Source organism: Apiospora kogelbergensis (assembly GCF_038363985.1).
Source record: "Apiospora kogelbergensis strain CBS 113332 chromosome Unknown utg000001l_segment0_segment0, whole genome shotgun sequence".
Taxonomy (NCBI): Eukaryota; Fungi; Ascomycota; class Sordariomycetes; order Amphisphaeriales; family Apiosporaceae; genus Apiospora; species Apiospora kogelbergensis.
In genome coordinates this window covers 6,435,335-6,450,839 of record NW_027117418.1, presented here as the reverse complement: position 1 = coordinate 6,450,839, position 15,505 = coordinate 6,435,335, and the positions used below count along the sequence as shown (strand labels likewise).

General features: G+C 55.3%; 4 protein-coding genes across 4 annotated transcripts; 3 read left to right on the top strand and 1 right to left on the bottom strand.

Moving 5' to 3' along the window:
* Positions 1-1,238: 1,238 nt before the first annotated feature.
* PG998_002077 (glucosamine-fructose-6-phosphate aminotransferase protein) lies at positions 1,239-3,967 on the top strand (the record flags this gene model as incomplete). Its single annotated transcript, XM_066868895.1, has 6 exons — positions 1,239-1,243; positions 1,350-1,371; positions 1,515-1,563; positions 1,647-1,814; positions 1,904-3,538; positions 3,594-3,967. The coding sequence occupies 6 exons, from the start codon at positions 1,239-1,241 to the stop codon at positions 3,965-3,967; spliced, it is 2,253 nt and encodes a 750-aa protein (XP_066737310.1).
* Positions 3,968-4,700: 733 nt separating this feature from the next.
* Positions 4,701-8,352, bottom strand: PG998_002076 (cortical protein KAR9-domain-containing protein; the record flags this gene model as incomplete). The annotated part of the gene is made up of 3 exons (XM_066868894.1): positions 4,701-6,941; positions 7,060-7,892; positions 8,016-8,352. 3 exons carry the CDS (start codon positions 8,350-8,352, stop codon positions 4,701-4,703), a joined length of 3,411 nt encoding a protein of 1,136 aa, XP_066737309.1.
* Positions 8,353-12,078: 3,726 nt separating this feature from the next.
* PG998_002075 (uncharacterized protein) lies at positions 12,079-13,697 on the top strand (the record flags this gene model as incomplete). The annotated part of the gene is made up of 2 exons (XM_066868893.1): positions 12,079-12,420; positions 12,468-13,697. The coding sequence occupies 2 exons, from the start codon at positions 12,079-12,081 to the stop codon at positions 13,695-13,697; spliced, it is 1,572 nt and encodes a 523-aa protein (XP_066737308.1).
* Positions 13,698-14,481: 784 nt separating this feature from the next.
* PG998_002074 (Proteasome subunit beta type-7) lies at positions 14,482-15,426 on the top strand (the record flags this gene model as incomplete). Its single annotated transcript, XM_066868892.1, has 3 exons — positions 14,482-14,511; positions 14,577-14,727; positions 14,819-15,426. The coding sequence occupies 3 exons, from the start codon at positions 14,482-14,484 to the stop codon at positions 15,424-15,426; spliced, it is 789 nt and encodes a 262-aa protein (XP_066737307.1).
* Between the last annotated feature and the right edge of the window lie 79 nt (positions 15,427-15,505).

Here is a 15,505-nt window from a genome sequence, read left to right as displayed (position 1 = left end):
GCTGGCGGAAAGCGAGAGAGGGAACGGAAAGGGAAAAAAAGAAAAGAAAGAAAAGGAGGCCCGACATCCCCCCGACTGCGGATGTACAGCAACTACTAGACCAGACGGGTTCTGCTCGGGAAAACCGTCGTAACGGAAACGTGTTTGTGTCACTTGTGAAGCTCGTATGCCGGAATATCAGGTGGGGGAGGGGGACCGGGGGGTTGGCAGCGAAGGGTAACGGAAAATACACTCGCAGAATAGAGATGAGATGATGGCAGGGGTCCAGCTAGCAATGTAGATGATACTGCGCCGACAGGACCGGACAGAGCACACATACGCCACAAGAGGGACGCTCCTGTTCGTTTAGGCATTACGTAATGAGAAGCTGCACGTGCTGAAGAAGGCTGAGGCATCTATCTACGGCCACTGCCGAACAAGTGAGACACGCTGTACGGATAGGGCGATGCCATGTTGTTGTTGTTGTTGTTGTTGATGATGATGATTTGATGGGGGATGGGATGGGATGGAGGGGCTGCTTGGTCCACAGCCGTGCGGTGTGTGGTGGTGGGTGGTACCGGTGCATTCAGGTGCAGCTACGGTTATGCGATGGGGGCGTTGTGTTCGTGTGCATGGAGGAGGGAAAAGTCGATCAGCCTGATCCTGTAATAACAGGTGTGCTGTTGGCCTCAAGCTGGATGAAACCGATCGAACTCACCACCTCCAGCCAGTCAGCAGTCTAGAAGAATGGACCCTGGCTGCGATCCAGTAGCACGTCGCGGGCTAGCGTAGGTCTGGGAAATCGTCACCGCCCGGGTTGCCAGTATGTATGTATCGCGATGTAGTGACAGAGTACTCCGTGTACTTGCAGCACCGCCAGCCAGCTACCAGGGGCAGCAACCGGGGTGCCAAGCCTGCCCTAGTGCACAGTAACTGTCAGTAAACCGACCTGCTTTGATAGCCCATAAAGACAAAGACCAAGACCAAGACCAAGGCCATCGAGCCCCCCCACCACCCAGCCAACTACTAGAAGAATGAAAGAGAGAGTCAACATCAGCCTTTTCCTTCCCCCTTCCTCTTCCCTACTTTCACCATCCTCCAACCCCAGAATACCCTCGTTTCCCTCTCTTGATACCCTCTTTTTGCTTGCGAGCGAGAAAAGCAAAATACTGAATTAGACTCTGCCCTGACATTCCTGCTCACCCCCACCACCACCAACCCGGGTCCTTTTCTGCCGTGTTTCTCAACTAGACTACACAATGTGGTACGTTCGACAACTACCCCTCTCCCCCTCCCTCCCGCCTCAGCTGCTGCTCTCCCTGCGACTCCAATGGAAGACCTGGCCATGCTAACCTTTGTTCTGTTTGCAGTGGAATTTTTGGATACGTCAACGTAAGCGAATCACCCTGCTTCTACCCGACCTCAGCACCTACAATGCCATTGTAACGGAGGGGGAGTGGCGGTCGAGATGCCCCCTCTGCCCAGATGTCGGTGTGCAACCAAGCGCAAGAACTAACCAAGCTGCCTCCATATAGTACCTGGTGGAGCAGTCCAGAGGCGACATCACCCAGTGCCTGATCAATGGTGAGCCATATTGTTATCCTATGCTTCAGCTGGTCCAGTCGAAGCCAGTCGAGTGGTTGCTAACACGCATCTGTTTGTTTTAGGCTTATCACGCCTTGAGTACCGTGGGTATGATTCGGCCGGTCTCGCTGTCGATGGCGACAAGAAGAACACCGTCATGGCCTTCAAGGAGGTCGGCAAGGTTGCCAAGCTCAAGGCCTTGATCGACGAGGAGAAGCCCGACATGACCAAGATCTTTGATTCGCATGCCGGTATCGCCCACACTCGATGGGCCACCCACGGCCCCCCTCTCGGCTGAACTGCCATCCTCACCGGTAAAAGAACCTCGAGCTAAACATAGCAACCTGCTTACGAAAGCTTCTAATTCAATGGCGTGCTGACCCCCCTTTCTCTGACAGCTCCGATCCTAACTGGGAGTTCTCCGTCGTCCACAACGGTATCATTACCAACTACAAGGAGCTGAGGACTCTCCTGAGCGCCAAGGGCTTCAAGTTCGAGACCGAGACGGACACCGAGTGCATTGCCAAGCTGGCCAAGTACCTGTACGACCAGCACCCATCCATCGACTTCGTCGACCTGGCCAAGGCCGTTATTACCGAGCTTGAGGGTGCCTATGGTCTGCTGCTCAAGTCGGTTCACTACCCCCATGAGGTCATTGCTGCTCGCAAGGGTTCTCCCCTCGTCATCGGTGTCAAGACCCAAAAGCGCATGAAGGTCGACTTCGTCGATGTTGAGTACTCCGAGGAGGGCGCCCTGCCCGCCGAGGCTGCGTCTCAGAACGCCGCTCTCAAGAAGACCCCCGGCGAGTTCCTTTCGCCCAACAACAACCTTCTGGGTGCCCCTGACAAGTCGCTCCTGCACCGCTCGCAGTCGCGTGCTTTCATGACCGACGATGGCATGCCCATGCCCGCCGAGTTCTTCCTCTCCTCGGACCCCTCGGCCATTGTCGAGCACACCAAGAAGGTCATGTACCTGGAGGATGACGATATTGCCCACATCCACGAGGGCTCCCTCAACATCCACCGCCTCAAGAAGGCCGACGGCACTTCCAATGTCCGTAACATCCAGACCCTGGAGCTTGAGCTCCAGGAGATCATGAAGGGCAAGTTCGACCACTTCATGCAGAAGGAGATCTTCGAGCAGCCCGAGTCAGTCGTCAACACTATGCGTGGACGTCTGGACGTCGAGAACAGGACCGTCACCCTGGGTGGCCTCCGCTCCTACATCGCCACGATCCGCCGATGCCGCCGTATCATTTTCATCGCTTGTGGCACTAGTTATCACTCTTGCATGGCTGTTCGAGGTGTCTTCGAGGAGCTTAGCGAGATTCCGATCGCGGTCGAGCTGGCCTCGGATTTCCTGGACCGACAGGCTCCCGTCTTCCGTGACGACACCTGCGTCTTCGTTTCTCAGTCTGGTGAGACGGCCGATTCGTTGATGGCTCTCCGCTACTGCTTGGAGCGTGGTGCTCTGACCGTCGGTATCGTCAACGTGGTCGGTTCTTCCATCTCTCTCCTTACCCACTGCGGTGTCCACGTCAACGCCGGCCCCGAGATCGGTGTTGCCTCTACCAAGGCCTACACTTCGCAGTTCATTGCCATGGTCATGTTCGCCCTGTCGCTCAGCGAGGATCGTGCCTCCAAGATTCAGAGACGCCAGGAGATCATGGAGGGTCTCGGCAAGGTCTCCGAGCAGATCAAGGCCATCCTCCAGCTCGACCAGCCTATCAAGGAGATGTGCCAGAGGACCTTCAAGAACCAGAAGTCCCTGCTTCTTCTCGGTCGTGGCAGCCAGTACTCCACTGCTCTGGAGGGTGCCTTGAAGATCAAGGAAATCTCCTACCTGCACTGCGAGGCTGTCATGTCGGGTGAGCTGAAGCACGGTGTCTTGGCCCTGGTTGACGAGAACCTCCCTATCATCATGATCCTTACCCGGGACGATCTCTTCAAGAAGTCTCTTAACGCCTACCAACAGGGTATGTATTTCTTGTTTCCCTGCATCGAATGAAAAATTGCTAACCAAATCCGCAGTCGCTGCCCGTGGTGGCAAGCCTATCGTCATCTGCAACCCCGCCGATGAGGAGTTCGCGAACCAGGAGGCCGAGAAGATCGAGGTACCCAAGACGGTCGATGTGCTTCAGGGTCTCCTGAACGTCATCCCTCTGCAGTTGATTGCTTACTGGCTGGCGGTCATGGAGGGTCTCAACGTGGACTTCCCCGTAACCTGGCCAAGTCGGTCACGGTCGAGTAAGCGACGCCAGATATCTGGTGTTTCAATGAAACGAGGTCTCTCACGTTATGGAGTTGGCTGTAAACGGTATCCTTTCGGTTGGCGATGGGGTTTGGTTTGGGAAAAGACTATACGATCCAATGTCCTCTCAGGCATGGGGCGGCACGAGCCATGATAAGAGGAACAGTCTCTAGGCCATATTGGCCTATTATATGTCTATGAAGAAAGAAGAGGAGGAAGCGTAGACGGGCCCAAGTCTTGAGCTTAGGTTGTCACGATAATCGTGGGGTCTTCCGGGGATGGGGGGAGGAAGCGTACGCAGCCTATAGTCGACCAAATCTCGGTCAATACAGCATTCTGAATGAACTGCCAACCAATCATTTCTACTATGATGCTTTCCTCCATTGACTGGTATCACTTGGGAGATAACATGGGCAACCTCAAGAGCAAACGAGTAAGGGAGTAAGAGGCAAGTAAAAGAATCGTACAATAAAAGCAAGTTTAAAAAACAGAACTGAAATTCAGGTGGTTGCATCTCTGCATGCAACCGCCTTCTTTGTCAGGGGGTATATTTCGCAATTGTATGATATGAATGACTTGATCGATCCATCCCATGTCTCGGAGCTGTTCTCCGACTAGCTGCGGCGTGTCCCCCATCCACCCCCCCTTATAATATCCATCGTTTGTGTTTGCATTCCCTCCCCTCCCCTTTCCGGCCAAAATGACATGTGGTTATGGTTGATAACACTCTTGTCCCCCCCTTCACCTTCTCTCTCCTGATATACACCCGTGCCCCCAAAAGAGAAGAGCGAACAGAGAAGTATGTATGGTATGGTATCATCGAAGAACTCCTTTCGCTGTTTAAAAACAATTTCACACTGCCGGAGGGGTGCACGGCCCTCTGGCCCTCAGAAGCGCCACCTCGGCTTGTTGCTGCTGTCCTGATCCGAGGAAGAAGCGGCACTACTCAGCTTGCGTACGCTCGGGCGCAAGGCAGAAATACCAGCTTGTAAGCCTGCGCGTGCAGCGCCAACGCTGCCAGGAATAGTTCCCGCTGCAGAAGTGCTCGTCTTCAAATGACTAGGTTGAGGGAGCATGCTGGTACGTCGGGAAGCGGCCAGGGAACTAGCCGGCCGCCTCGTCTCAGCCATCTGGCTCTCGGGTCTGCTGGGCGGGTGGAATGAGGCACGTCGGTTACCCAGCGTCGACATCGAAGCCTTCGAATTAAGACGCGGCCTCGCCGGGCTCAGCGTCTGCTGTGAATAGGGGCCAGGTGAAGACAGTATCCGCTCCCGGAAGCTCATCCGCGACCCGCCGGGCCTGGGCGGGGTGACCTCGGATATGGGTGATGCCGAGCCGTCTCGGCCATTCGGCGTGCGGAGCATGGGTATCTTGGAGCTTTGAGAATTGGGCGTGAGGGCCTGCTGCATGGCCGAGCCGGAGCGGACCGGGGTAGCACTCCTCTTCGCGTAGGGGCTGGGGGTCGTGAGAGTCAATGGCTTGAAGTTGTGGCCCACGTCCAAGTCCCTCGTGTTGGTCGTGTTGCTCCACCGAGGTCGGTTGTCAGCAGCATTGGAGACCGACCGCGGTGCGCGACTGCCAAAGCTGACAGGGGTGGCGGAAGAGCTCCGGGGCGGCGTGGTGAGGCTGGATGACGGCGAGGACAGTGTAGAAACGCGCGAGGTTACCGGTCTCCTGGTAATATGAGAGGGCGGCGCTAGCCCGGTTGTCCTCCGCGCCGAGGTGGGCTGCGGGAGCTGACTTCCTGTGCTGCTAGACCGGCTCTTCTTACCTCCATGGGGAGAGAAGGGGTCCAAACCGAGGTTAGACATGACGACCGACGATGGTGGAGAACTACCGGGCGTCTCATTGCCGCTGGCAATGGTAGACCTATCGTTAGACAGGAGGCTGGATATGGAATCTCGTAGAGTCTGTCCCTTTCTGTCGGTTTGGACTTCCTCTAGTATAGCATCCAACTCCTTCATCTGGTCCTTGACGTCTTGCCACCCTGTCTGCATCTCGGTGTGCAACCGTAGGATTTCCCCGTTAACGGTGAGCCGGCCCTTCACGCCCCCGTCAATGATGGAAAGAACGCGCTCGATGGCGGGCCCATAGTGCATCTTCTTGGCCTCATAGCCCTCGATTCTCTTGCCCAACGTGGGTGCGTTCGTTAGGTGCATTCCCGAGTCCACAGCTTCCCGCAGCTTGGCCACACTCCTTTCGACCGACTCGATCATCTTCTGGGCTTGACGCCCTGCATTGCGGAAGACGACAATCCATCTGTCTTCTCCAAGTTCTTTTCGCAAAGACTCGGCATCCTTTTCCAACTTCTTGTAGCTGGCCTCCAGCGAAGTCTTGCGCTCATCAAGCTCCTCGCAAGCGGTTGGGAAGGACCTCGAAGCTCTGGCCTCGAATACGGATAGCCGCATCGGCAGGAAGTCTAACGAGGCTCGCAACGGCTGCATCCTGGCAAACAGACCAAGAAGACTGCCATCATCTTGCGTCATGGTGGGGGTCGCGGGCGATGCTGGACTGAGTGGGAAAGGGGGCAGACCAAAGCGACTGTTCCGCGCCCCTGCTGGCGGTGTTTCCTCAACTATAGTCTGAAGGTCACCCATGTCGAGGTTATCCCCACCGGCAGCAGCCATCAGTGACTTGTGTCTCCGTTCCTCCATCTCGAAGACCAGGCGAGTGAGCTCGTCCATCTCGTTCTGAATTTCGCCAAGTACGGTGTCCCATAGCTCTTCCCATTCCATCGCGATCTCGACCTGGCTCTTGGCGGTTTTCAGAGATGTCCGTACTTTGGCCCATTCCGTAAGAATAGACTCCATCTGCGTCACTGCCTTTTGGAGATCGTCGCTGGAGACGACGTTAATGTCGTTGCGACACTGGACATCTTCGATGGCGGTCACGTAAACGTTGATGAGCTCCTCAAACCTATGAATGGCGTTTTCAACGTCCTCGTAACCCTCTCTGCCACCTGCGGCTGCCCATTCGACATCGTCGTCGCTGTCCAAGCCGCCGATCACATCCGTAGCTCTGTATATCCACATCCGAATCTGTTCAGCCGCGTTGATCAGAGCTTTGGTAGCTGCCTGGGCGGTCGGGATTGCCGAGATTCTGCCTGATAGTGATTCTGCATCTGGCAACTGCAATTGCGTCAGCTGTGCTAGCTGGTTGGCAAATGACAGCCGTGATATGGTATATATGGACCCAGGCCGCTGCAGGCCGAGCGGGTTGAAGTATGAGCTGGCATCTTTACTGAACTCGGCGGGCGCAGCCCCCTGGCGGCGTATCTTTGGGCAATGGGGGCGGTGGTATCTCGCGCTCAATGTGTTCGCGTCTAGTGTCCGCCAGAGCTTTTGTCCCGTTGCCATTCGTGTGGTCGGGAAGTCGGTACTTGTTCGTATCCATGTCCAAGGGATCAGCGGCAACGATCTCCGGGAGAAAGTCGGGCTTCGAAACCGGTTCCTCTGCCTCGGGCGCCGGGCTCTGGGTGTCGGGCTGCGTTTCTGGTGGCTTCTCTTCGTCGTCGTGGTCCTTTCTCGAAAACAGACTGCTGCGGCTCGACTTGGATCTCAGCAGCTGGAGAGGGGCACCCGCACCCTTCCAGGGGCGACCGCGCCGTTCAACTTCAGCCGCGGAGCTGTTAGCTTGGTGCTGTAGGTCGAGTAATCGAAGTTGGTCTTCAGGTAGCCGGCCCACGGTCGCTGGCAAGGGCGATGATTGCTTGGGCGCCGATCCTCCACCACCAAAACCAAGAGCTTTGAGACGCGCTGCTAGACCAGGGGAAGGTTTGCGCGGGTGATTCTGCGAGTTGTGGCGGCTGAGCGGTGACAGCTTGCTGCCTGGCGGAGTTGTTTTTGGTGTTGTCGCAACAAAAGAGGTGGCGGCCTCATCGACGTGCTGGGATTCTAGATCGAGCGGGCCCAGCTTCAACAGGTCGTTTGGCACGTCGGAGAATGTCAGGGTGTTTGGTTCGAAGGCTAGGTCGGTATCGGCATCATCATGGTGACCTATCACATTGGGTTTTTCGGGGCGTTCTGGCGGCACCCTAATGGAGACGTCCGTGGGTTCCTCCTGTTCTTGCTGCTGCTCCTCTGGAAATTAGAAGAAGGAATAATCCATTGCGCTGCAGACCCAGAAGGAGTCGGGTCTGCCGCGTGAGGTAGGCCTGTCATTTACACTGGATCGCCTGCCAAACTGCGGACCAATTTGGTAACCTCTGAGCGATCGGGCTTGGAGTTGGATACCGAAATCCGCCTCTACGATGGGCCCGGTTTCTCTGGGCTCGCTACCTAACGCAATCTCCAGGTGCCTACGGACCCTGGTCAACGACCGGGGAGGTAGGCCGTCAGTCAGTTGCAGTGGAAGTAATTGCGGCGTGTCGTCACTTTCAGGCTGTTGTGCTGTGTTTTGGAACGTGCGAGGTAATTGAGGTAAATGAGACGCGAATGGTTGCCCGCCACTACCGTACGCAGCTGTGGAGAGCTTGATACGTTGGCGGAGGTGACTGGGTGGTGCGTTCGCGTTCCGGCTGCAGCATGCAAGGCGACGCATGGATTGCAGGATGGAGGAGGAGGATGCGCGCTGTGATGCCCTGGGAGGTTATCAGGCGCATTTACCCATCGCCAATGGGCACCAGCTGTATCGGGATATGTGGTTTTGGGTTTCGTTCCGTCTCAACTTAAAAGGAAGCCGTCGTACGTAGTTGGACGGGTGTTGGAGGAAAATAAGATCGCCCCGAAGGCGTCGAAGGTTGATGACAGTTGCAGTTGATAGATAGTTGGGCTTGGATTTCCCAGTTGAGAAACACATGAAAGACAAACCCGCAAGGCGGGCGAATAGGGTGAGTCCAAGTGAAACAAGTGTCAGAAAGGAGCGACAAGAAATAGAAACAAAGCTATATCACGGTCACACTAACACATGAGAAGTGTTTTTGATGTCCTTCTTTCCAACCAAGCGGCGACGTTGACCTGGAACTAGGCGACCCGACTACATCGGAGGAAAAAAGAGAGAAGGCGCACTTGGGATGTATTATGTGTTGGCGACGACAGGAGAAGAGGTAGAAGGAGAAGAAGACGAAGAAAGAGAAAAGCAGGAAAACTGCGTCACACACATACACACGCACACATGCAGAGGTTTTTTTCTTGTCCCATTCGCGACGGCAACAGATCCAGTAGGTTACATAGCTGTCTGCTCAATAGCGACCTACCGGCCAGATAATCAATAGCTTCATTTCTCGTCGTCTGGCCCGGGAACGAAGAAGTACGAAGTACGAAGTAACCCACACACGCTTCAACCTTGGACCCGGCTGGATGCAATCCTCGTCCCGCGAGCGCGAGCCAGCCCTTTCCTCCAGTCACATCGCCGGCTTCTCTCTGCTACTTCCTCATCTGGGTATTCAATAATGTGACGATGCACTTGCTCCACGGTGACCACCACCCTACAGACGAATCCCCGGACTAACAAACCAGGCCAACTCAAGGATCGTCCGCCATCGCTAGGGGTGGTGCGCAATCGAAATTACACTGACCGGTACATGATCATGTCCGCGGCCAGGAGTTCGCGATAATCCGTCGTTGAGGCACTGATTACGGACGTGGCCCACTCCCTAAACACCGTAATGCGGACTCAAGAGCACCGTTCACGTTTTGGAAAGCCCGTTTCAGTTCTCCGTTCTCTTGTTGCGAGCCATTGAATACTCTGCTAGTGATAGATGCAGACCATGATGTACCATTGTACTTCCCCTAATGCCCGGGAAAGCGGCCTTTGTGATGGGCGTGATGTTTGTATGAAACGACCAAACGTCAGAGAGACGTGAGGTTGAATACTTAATTGCTAAGATATATACTCTGTAGAGGGGGTCTATAGCTTTGGGGGTCCGGTATCCCTGTTGCCCACGCGGGTGGGATCTACTTTGCAGCCTTCCCTGTGCATGCAACATATTGCATGATACATTATCAAAATTGATCTGGATAGGTTTGTGGTGACAATATGCGTTCACAGGCTTGAGGCCTGCATAGGTTGTATTGGTGAATGCTTTGCCGTTGTGTTGTTGCAGTTGGGCACTTTCCATGTTGGGGTGGAACGGATCACCACTGAACTGATGCAATCAACGTCAGTTACTTCTGCCATGTTACATACATATGTAGCGTTGGTAGGTGCACGGCTGCAAAAGGCCGTGCATCTCGGCTAGCAGTGGAGCCTCCTTTCCCTTGAGCGGGCGGAAATAGCGATACCCCTGTAGCTGGCTCGTGGTAGGATTGCTATTAGTTGGTCGAGTAAATATAAGATGACCAGGTCGGAGTGGTGGAAGCTCGAGGATATCGTCTTCTATTCGCTATGTAGCGTTACAGGGCTTCTCACTCTCCCATGTGCACAAGCACACAGAGCCATGATCTTGAGTCGCAGATATGTAGGCCTCAGCGGTGCCTGCTTTGTGCTGACTTCGGAGAAGGAAGCTGGATTGAGTCGCTATGGGGTCCAAGTACTCCGAACAGAGTACTGTAATATAACAAGTGAGATTGCGTTGCTCCCCCATCTGGATGCAGGGCAGCATGGTACCTTGCATACCCGAGTGAGAGGAACCCAATATTTAAACCCGTTATGGCCTGGGTGGCGCAAATTGAAGATGCATCCATCCCCTGACAATGTGCCTGACAGTACACAATGTAGGCATATGCATGCTGCAGATGTGAAATGCCGTGATGATTGTGAGCACAATGCTCTCTTTGGGCAGAAATCAGTCAACGATCAGGTTACTTCTGCGACTAAATATTGACTTCGATGATGCCCCTATTAGGTTGCAATATTGATCAGACGCACGAAAAGCAAGCCAAGGACGAAAAAGCAACGAGGAGGAATAATGCTAGAGGTTGTGACGGTCTAGCGCTGTGCCGATCATGTCACCCACGATATATTTGTTCTCCTTTCGTGGCTTCTCCCGTATAGAAGATAAGTACCGGAAGCCATGAAGCAATGAGCTGGAAATCAGCGTGTGACGTATGACGGTTGGAAAGAGGACAGCAACATGAGATGGTGACTGGATACGAATGCGATGCCTGAAGCGCCCAGCTGGTACCACCGTTGCCAGTGCTTTCCTCCGTCGCCCTGGTGCCTGGGTGCTGGTATGGATCTCTTGAAGAGACACGTCGCCGGCTCAATCTCTAGGGGTCCACAGGGCTCTAATGAAGGCACACAGATAGGTAATTACCACGTGGGAACAATCACTTGGAGGGTCGTGTGTCCAGCATACCGAGGACCTGGCTCTATGATATCAGTTGTCTCACTCCATCCGGTGTGAGTGTGTGTGTGTGTGTGTGTGTGTGTGTGTGCCGCCTGGTCTGACAGGAAACGGCGTATGCAACGTGCTTTTGGCTGCAGTATGGACAATCGTCTACTTGGATATTGCCCACTCTTCCAGAGGTCAAATGCACCCGGCTCGTATCTGTCTATGGCATGGCGAGATCAAAATAGAAAGTAAGTTGTTTCATTGGAACTCGGCTCCCCCACACCCCATGGCCGTGATTGACCCAGCGGCACTGACACTGTAGGCCTGGCTCGGCACCAGCACATTCCATTCCTGTGCCCTCTCTGCCACTCACATCATGGCATTCATGGCATTGGTATTGGTGACTTGGTGAGTCGAGCCAACCCCTGTGCAGAACTGTGTGTGCACACATTGACACCGACCGGGAGCCGGCCTGATACCAACTGATCTCGTCTCACCCGAGTACTGTGCAGTTGGTACCCAATCAAATGGGTTAATGAGAAAGTATGGAACGGAACACGGGAGCCCTTCTGAATAAATACATGTAATCAATCAATGCTGTCTGTCTGCCTGTCTGTCTGTCTTTCTGCCACTTTCAATTCCCGAGGTCCCTGAGGTCCCCCAATCTGCCCGTTGCATTGGCGTAGCGTAACGTTCTTGTCTATGGCCATTCTTTCCACCCACTCCTTTAGATTAGTTTCCGGGTAATCACCACCCACGCCTCGCCTGGGACCCTCGACATAACCTCCTCCTCTTCCTCCTCCTTGTCAACACTCCGCTTTCCCCTCTCGACCTTTTTCTTCTTCTGTTTTGTAAATACTGTACAAACTTGTGGTTCTTCAACCAAGCACTCTACTGTTCATTCTTCACACACTCCTTTCTCTGATTCTTGATTCTTGATTCTTGATACCCCAAGAGCTGTATTTTTGCCAGGCTCGCCGACCATACCGCCCCAAGCTGCAGCTTCACTTCGCATAACCCCCAGAACACCTTGGATAAGCTTCCTCCCCATCATGGCTGCCACTTCAGGCCAGAATGCACCTCCCGTTGTTCGCTGCGAATCGCCTTCGCCTCGGTCGATTCCCTCGAAAGCGATGGAACCGAAACCCCGCATAGTATCCAACGACTCTACCGCTTCTCATGGTTCCAGCACAGATGGCTCCTACCGCGACTCTCTGGCCAGCCCTTCGCTCTCGCGCCAGTCCTCATCCAGCTACGGGCGACAAGCCGACGGTACGTTCGTGCACAATCCCAACCGGGCTTCGACGATGAGCTTCATGGACCGCCCAGTTCGGCGGGGGTATACGAGGCCCGAAGGCACCGAGTTTGCGGCCAGCGCCAAGCATAGAGAAAGTGTTCTGAGCCTGGGAAGCATCGCTCATCTACAGTACTACTTCGCTAGAACCGGGTTGCTGGAGGGAAAGGGGGGTCAGCTTGCCAGGAAGAGGAACCCGAGAGCCACTTTGGATCTTTCATCGGTCGATGCATCCTCGTTTCTCAACCCCAAGGGCACAGGGTCGGATGGCGATTCGTCCTATGCCTCGCTGAGCAGCAGCCCGGATTTCAACGGTCAAGGGATCGGAGGGGGCCGATGGTCGAGTCTCCTACCGACGACCACTCCGGGTACGACACGGATGACATTGAAGAAGCTGACCCGAACGTTTTGCCGCCAACTACGAGCACATACAAGCACCGGGAGAAGGTGATTCCCAAGCCACCCACGATTGAGGAGCTCAAGTCGGAGTTGAACAGCTCTCTGGATGCCGCGAGCCGGGTTCTACTACAGTCCATCTCCCCGGCCAATTCGCAGACCACTAGTCCTGTGCCCGAAATCCCGTCACGCTCGCCAGCCCCGCCCAACCCACAACCCGCCAAGCAGGGCTGGGACCAAGTTCAGGGCATGCAGATCCTCGACACTATGACGTTGGCGATCCGGGCAGCTAAGAACTTTTACACATCGCACGAGCAGCCGGAGATGCTGGATACTATCAGATCCGAAAAGGAAATCCGCGCAGACCTGCTTGCAGTCATGGAGACTCTGAAGCACATGGCTACACGCAACTTCAACGGCGGCCCGCGCCCAGATGAGCGATCCATCATGACCTCGTGGATCGAGGGTATCCGCGACATGCTGAAGAAGGAAGAGGAGATCGAGGAGGCTGAGCGTGTAGAGAGACAAGGGTGGGCATGGCTCAAGGGCGACTGGACGGGACGGGAGATTGAGAGAGAACTGGCTTTCTTGCGGTCTATGGAACCCGACGACGAGCCGCTTCCTGCGTACACACCTGCGGCCCAAGCGGCAGAACAGCCGACGCCTTTCCTGGAAAGCCTGCAGAATGGAGTACGGCTTGTGAAGCTGCACAACGCGACGGTACGCAAGTCCAAAAGACGATTCGGCGTCATCGGATCGTACCATGTCGACACACAGAAGCCCTACAGATGTGCCGAGAACCTCCGCTACTGGATCAAGGCTGCCGAGCTCCGATGGGAGGTCATGTTAAAGGTGGACGTGTTAGGCGTTGTATATAACAAGAGCGACGACGTCTGGGTAGAGTTCGAGGAGGCTCTGTGGAAATGGTGCCGCAAGGTACGCGAGGAGATCACGGCTGAGCTGGTCACTCCTCCAAGCTAAGAAAGACGGGAGGGGGGCGGCTCTAGACGCGGTCACAGATTCATATTCTTTGGTGCAGAAGGTCGAGGGAGTTGTTTTACTTGTCGGGGCGGTTTTGTTGCGGATATACGGATAGGTGCGGGTGCATTCAAGGAGGCATTCAGGGCATCCAGGGACAGGACACATTCAAGGACACATTCAGGAGACGAAATTGCATCTCCGAGGCTTATTAGGTTTTGAAACGATATACCCCCGATGACTGCATCAGCATCAGCATCAGCATCGCCGAAGAGAGGAAGGAGGACGTGGATCGGTCGTGCGGCTTTTATTTATTCCCTCATTTCTTTTCCTCACATAGAGACACACAGCCCAGATGTTACGATCTGCTTAATAAAGATTGTCATCTATACGGTGAAGAGTGCGAGTGCTTGTAGTGTGTCTAGCAGTCCAGCGCCAGCAGGACGTGAAGTGGATCTGTGGATCTGTGCCAGGCGGCGGTGGCCCAAGCTCCCAGCTCCCTCCAGTGGCCGCCGTCCCCGCAGCTCCAGCGCCAGCTCTCGACTCTCAGGGCCTTTCCGGCTGCGAAGGCAGAACCGTGACGACGTCGTTCCAGTGCTTACTTTACCTACAGCTACAGACACTGCACACAGACCACCAATCCAGCCAAAGCCTCCCTTTCCCACGACGGCCACGCTCCATCTTCCCGCCTTTGGTACCCAGATCGTCTTCTTGACCTCGTTGTTGTTTATCGACGGCCGTCCCTCGCCGTTTTTGATTGCCCGACGCATCGCCAGCAGCCCGCACCATGGATCACCGTCCGCAAGCCTGGGGTCGTGTGAGTTATCGACGCACATCCGGCCTGTCTCTTGGACTGTTGACTAACGCCTGTTTCGTGCATAGCCTCGTGACGATGTGTACGGCGCCTACGACGCTTCCTACATGCAGACAAACAACGGTCCGACACAGCACACACAACAGCCCATCGTGACAGGAACCTCCGTCGTCGCCATCAAGTTCAAGGATGGTGTAGTCATTGCCGCCGACAACCTGGGTGAGTTTTCTGTCCCCCGATCCCCTCGCTCTTGCCTTCGCTGTGGCCTGTTTGTTCGCCTCGGCTGACACGAGCACCCGTCTTCCAACAGCCTCGTACGGTTCCCTCGCCCGCTTCACCGACGTCAAGCGCCTGCGCAAGTTCGCCGGCACCTCGGTCGTCGGCTTCGGCGGCGACGTCTCGGACATGCAGTACCTCGACCGCCACCTGACGGAGCTCTCCATCGACGAGGCCTACAAGTCGGACCCGGGCCACTCGCTCAACGCCCGCAACCTGCACAAGTACCTGTCCAAGCTCATGTACAACCGCCGCTCCAAGTTCGACCCGCTCTGGAACTCGCTGCTGGTCGCCGGGCTCGATGACGACCAGAAGCCCTTCCTCGCCGCCACCGACCTGCTGGGCACCACCTTCACGAGCCCCTCGCTGGCGACGGGCTTCGGCAGCGTCCTCGCCCAGCCTATCATGCGCCGCTACGCCCCCGATGAGGAGTCGGCCGCCCAGCTCACCCAGGAGAAGGCCGTCGAGGTCATCAAGGAGTGCATGAAGGTCCTCTTCTACCGCGACGCCCGCAGCATGGACAAGTACAGCATCGCCGTCATCACCAAGGACGGCGTCGACCTCAAGGAGAACGAGAAGCTCGAGAACCAGAGCTGGGCCTTCGCCGACAGGATCAAGGGCTACGGCACACAGACGGTTTAATGGGGAGAGGGAATTACGTGTTTCCAATTCTCATGATAACAATAGAGAGAGCCCTGGACGATGTACAATACCGCCCCCC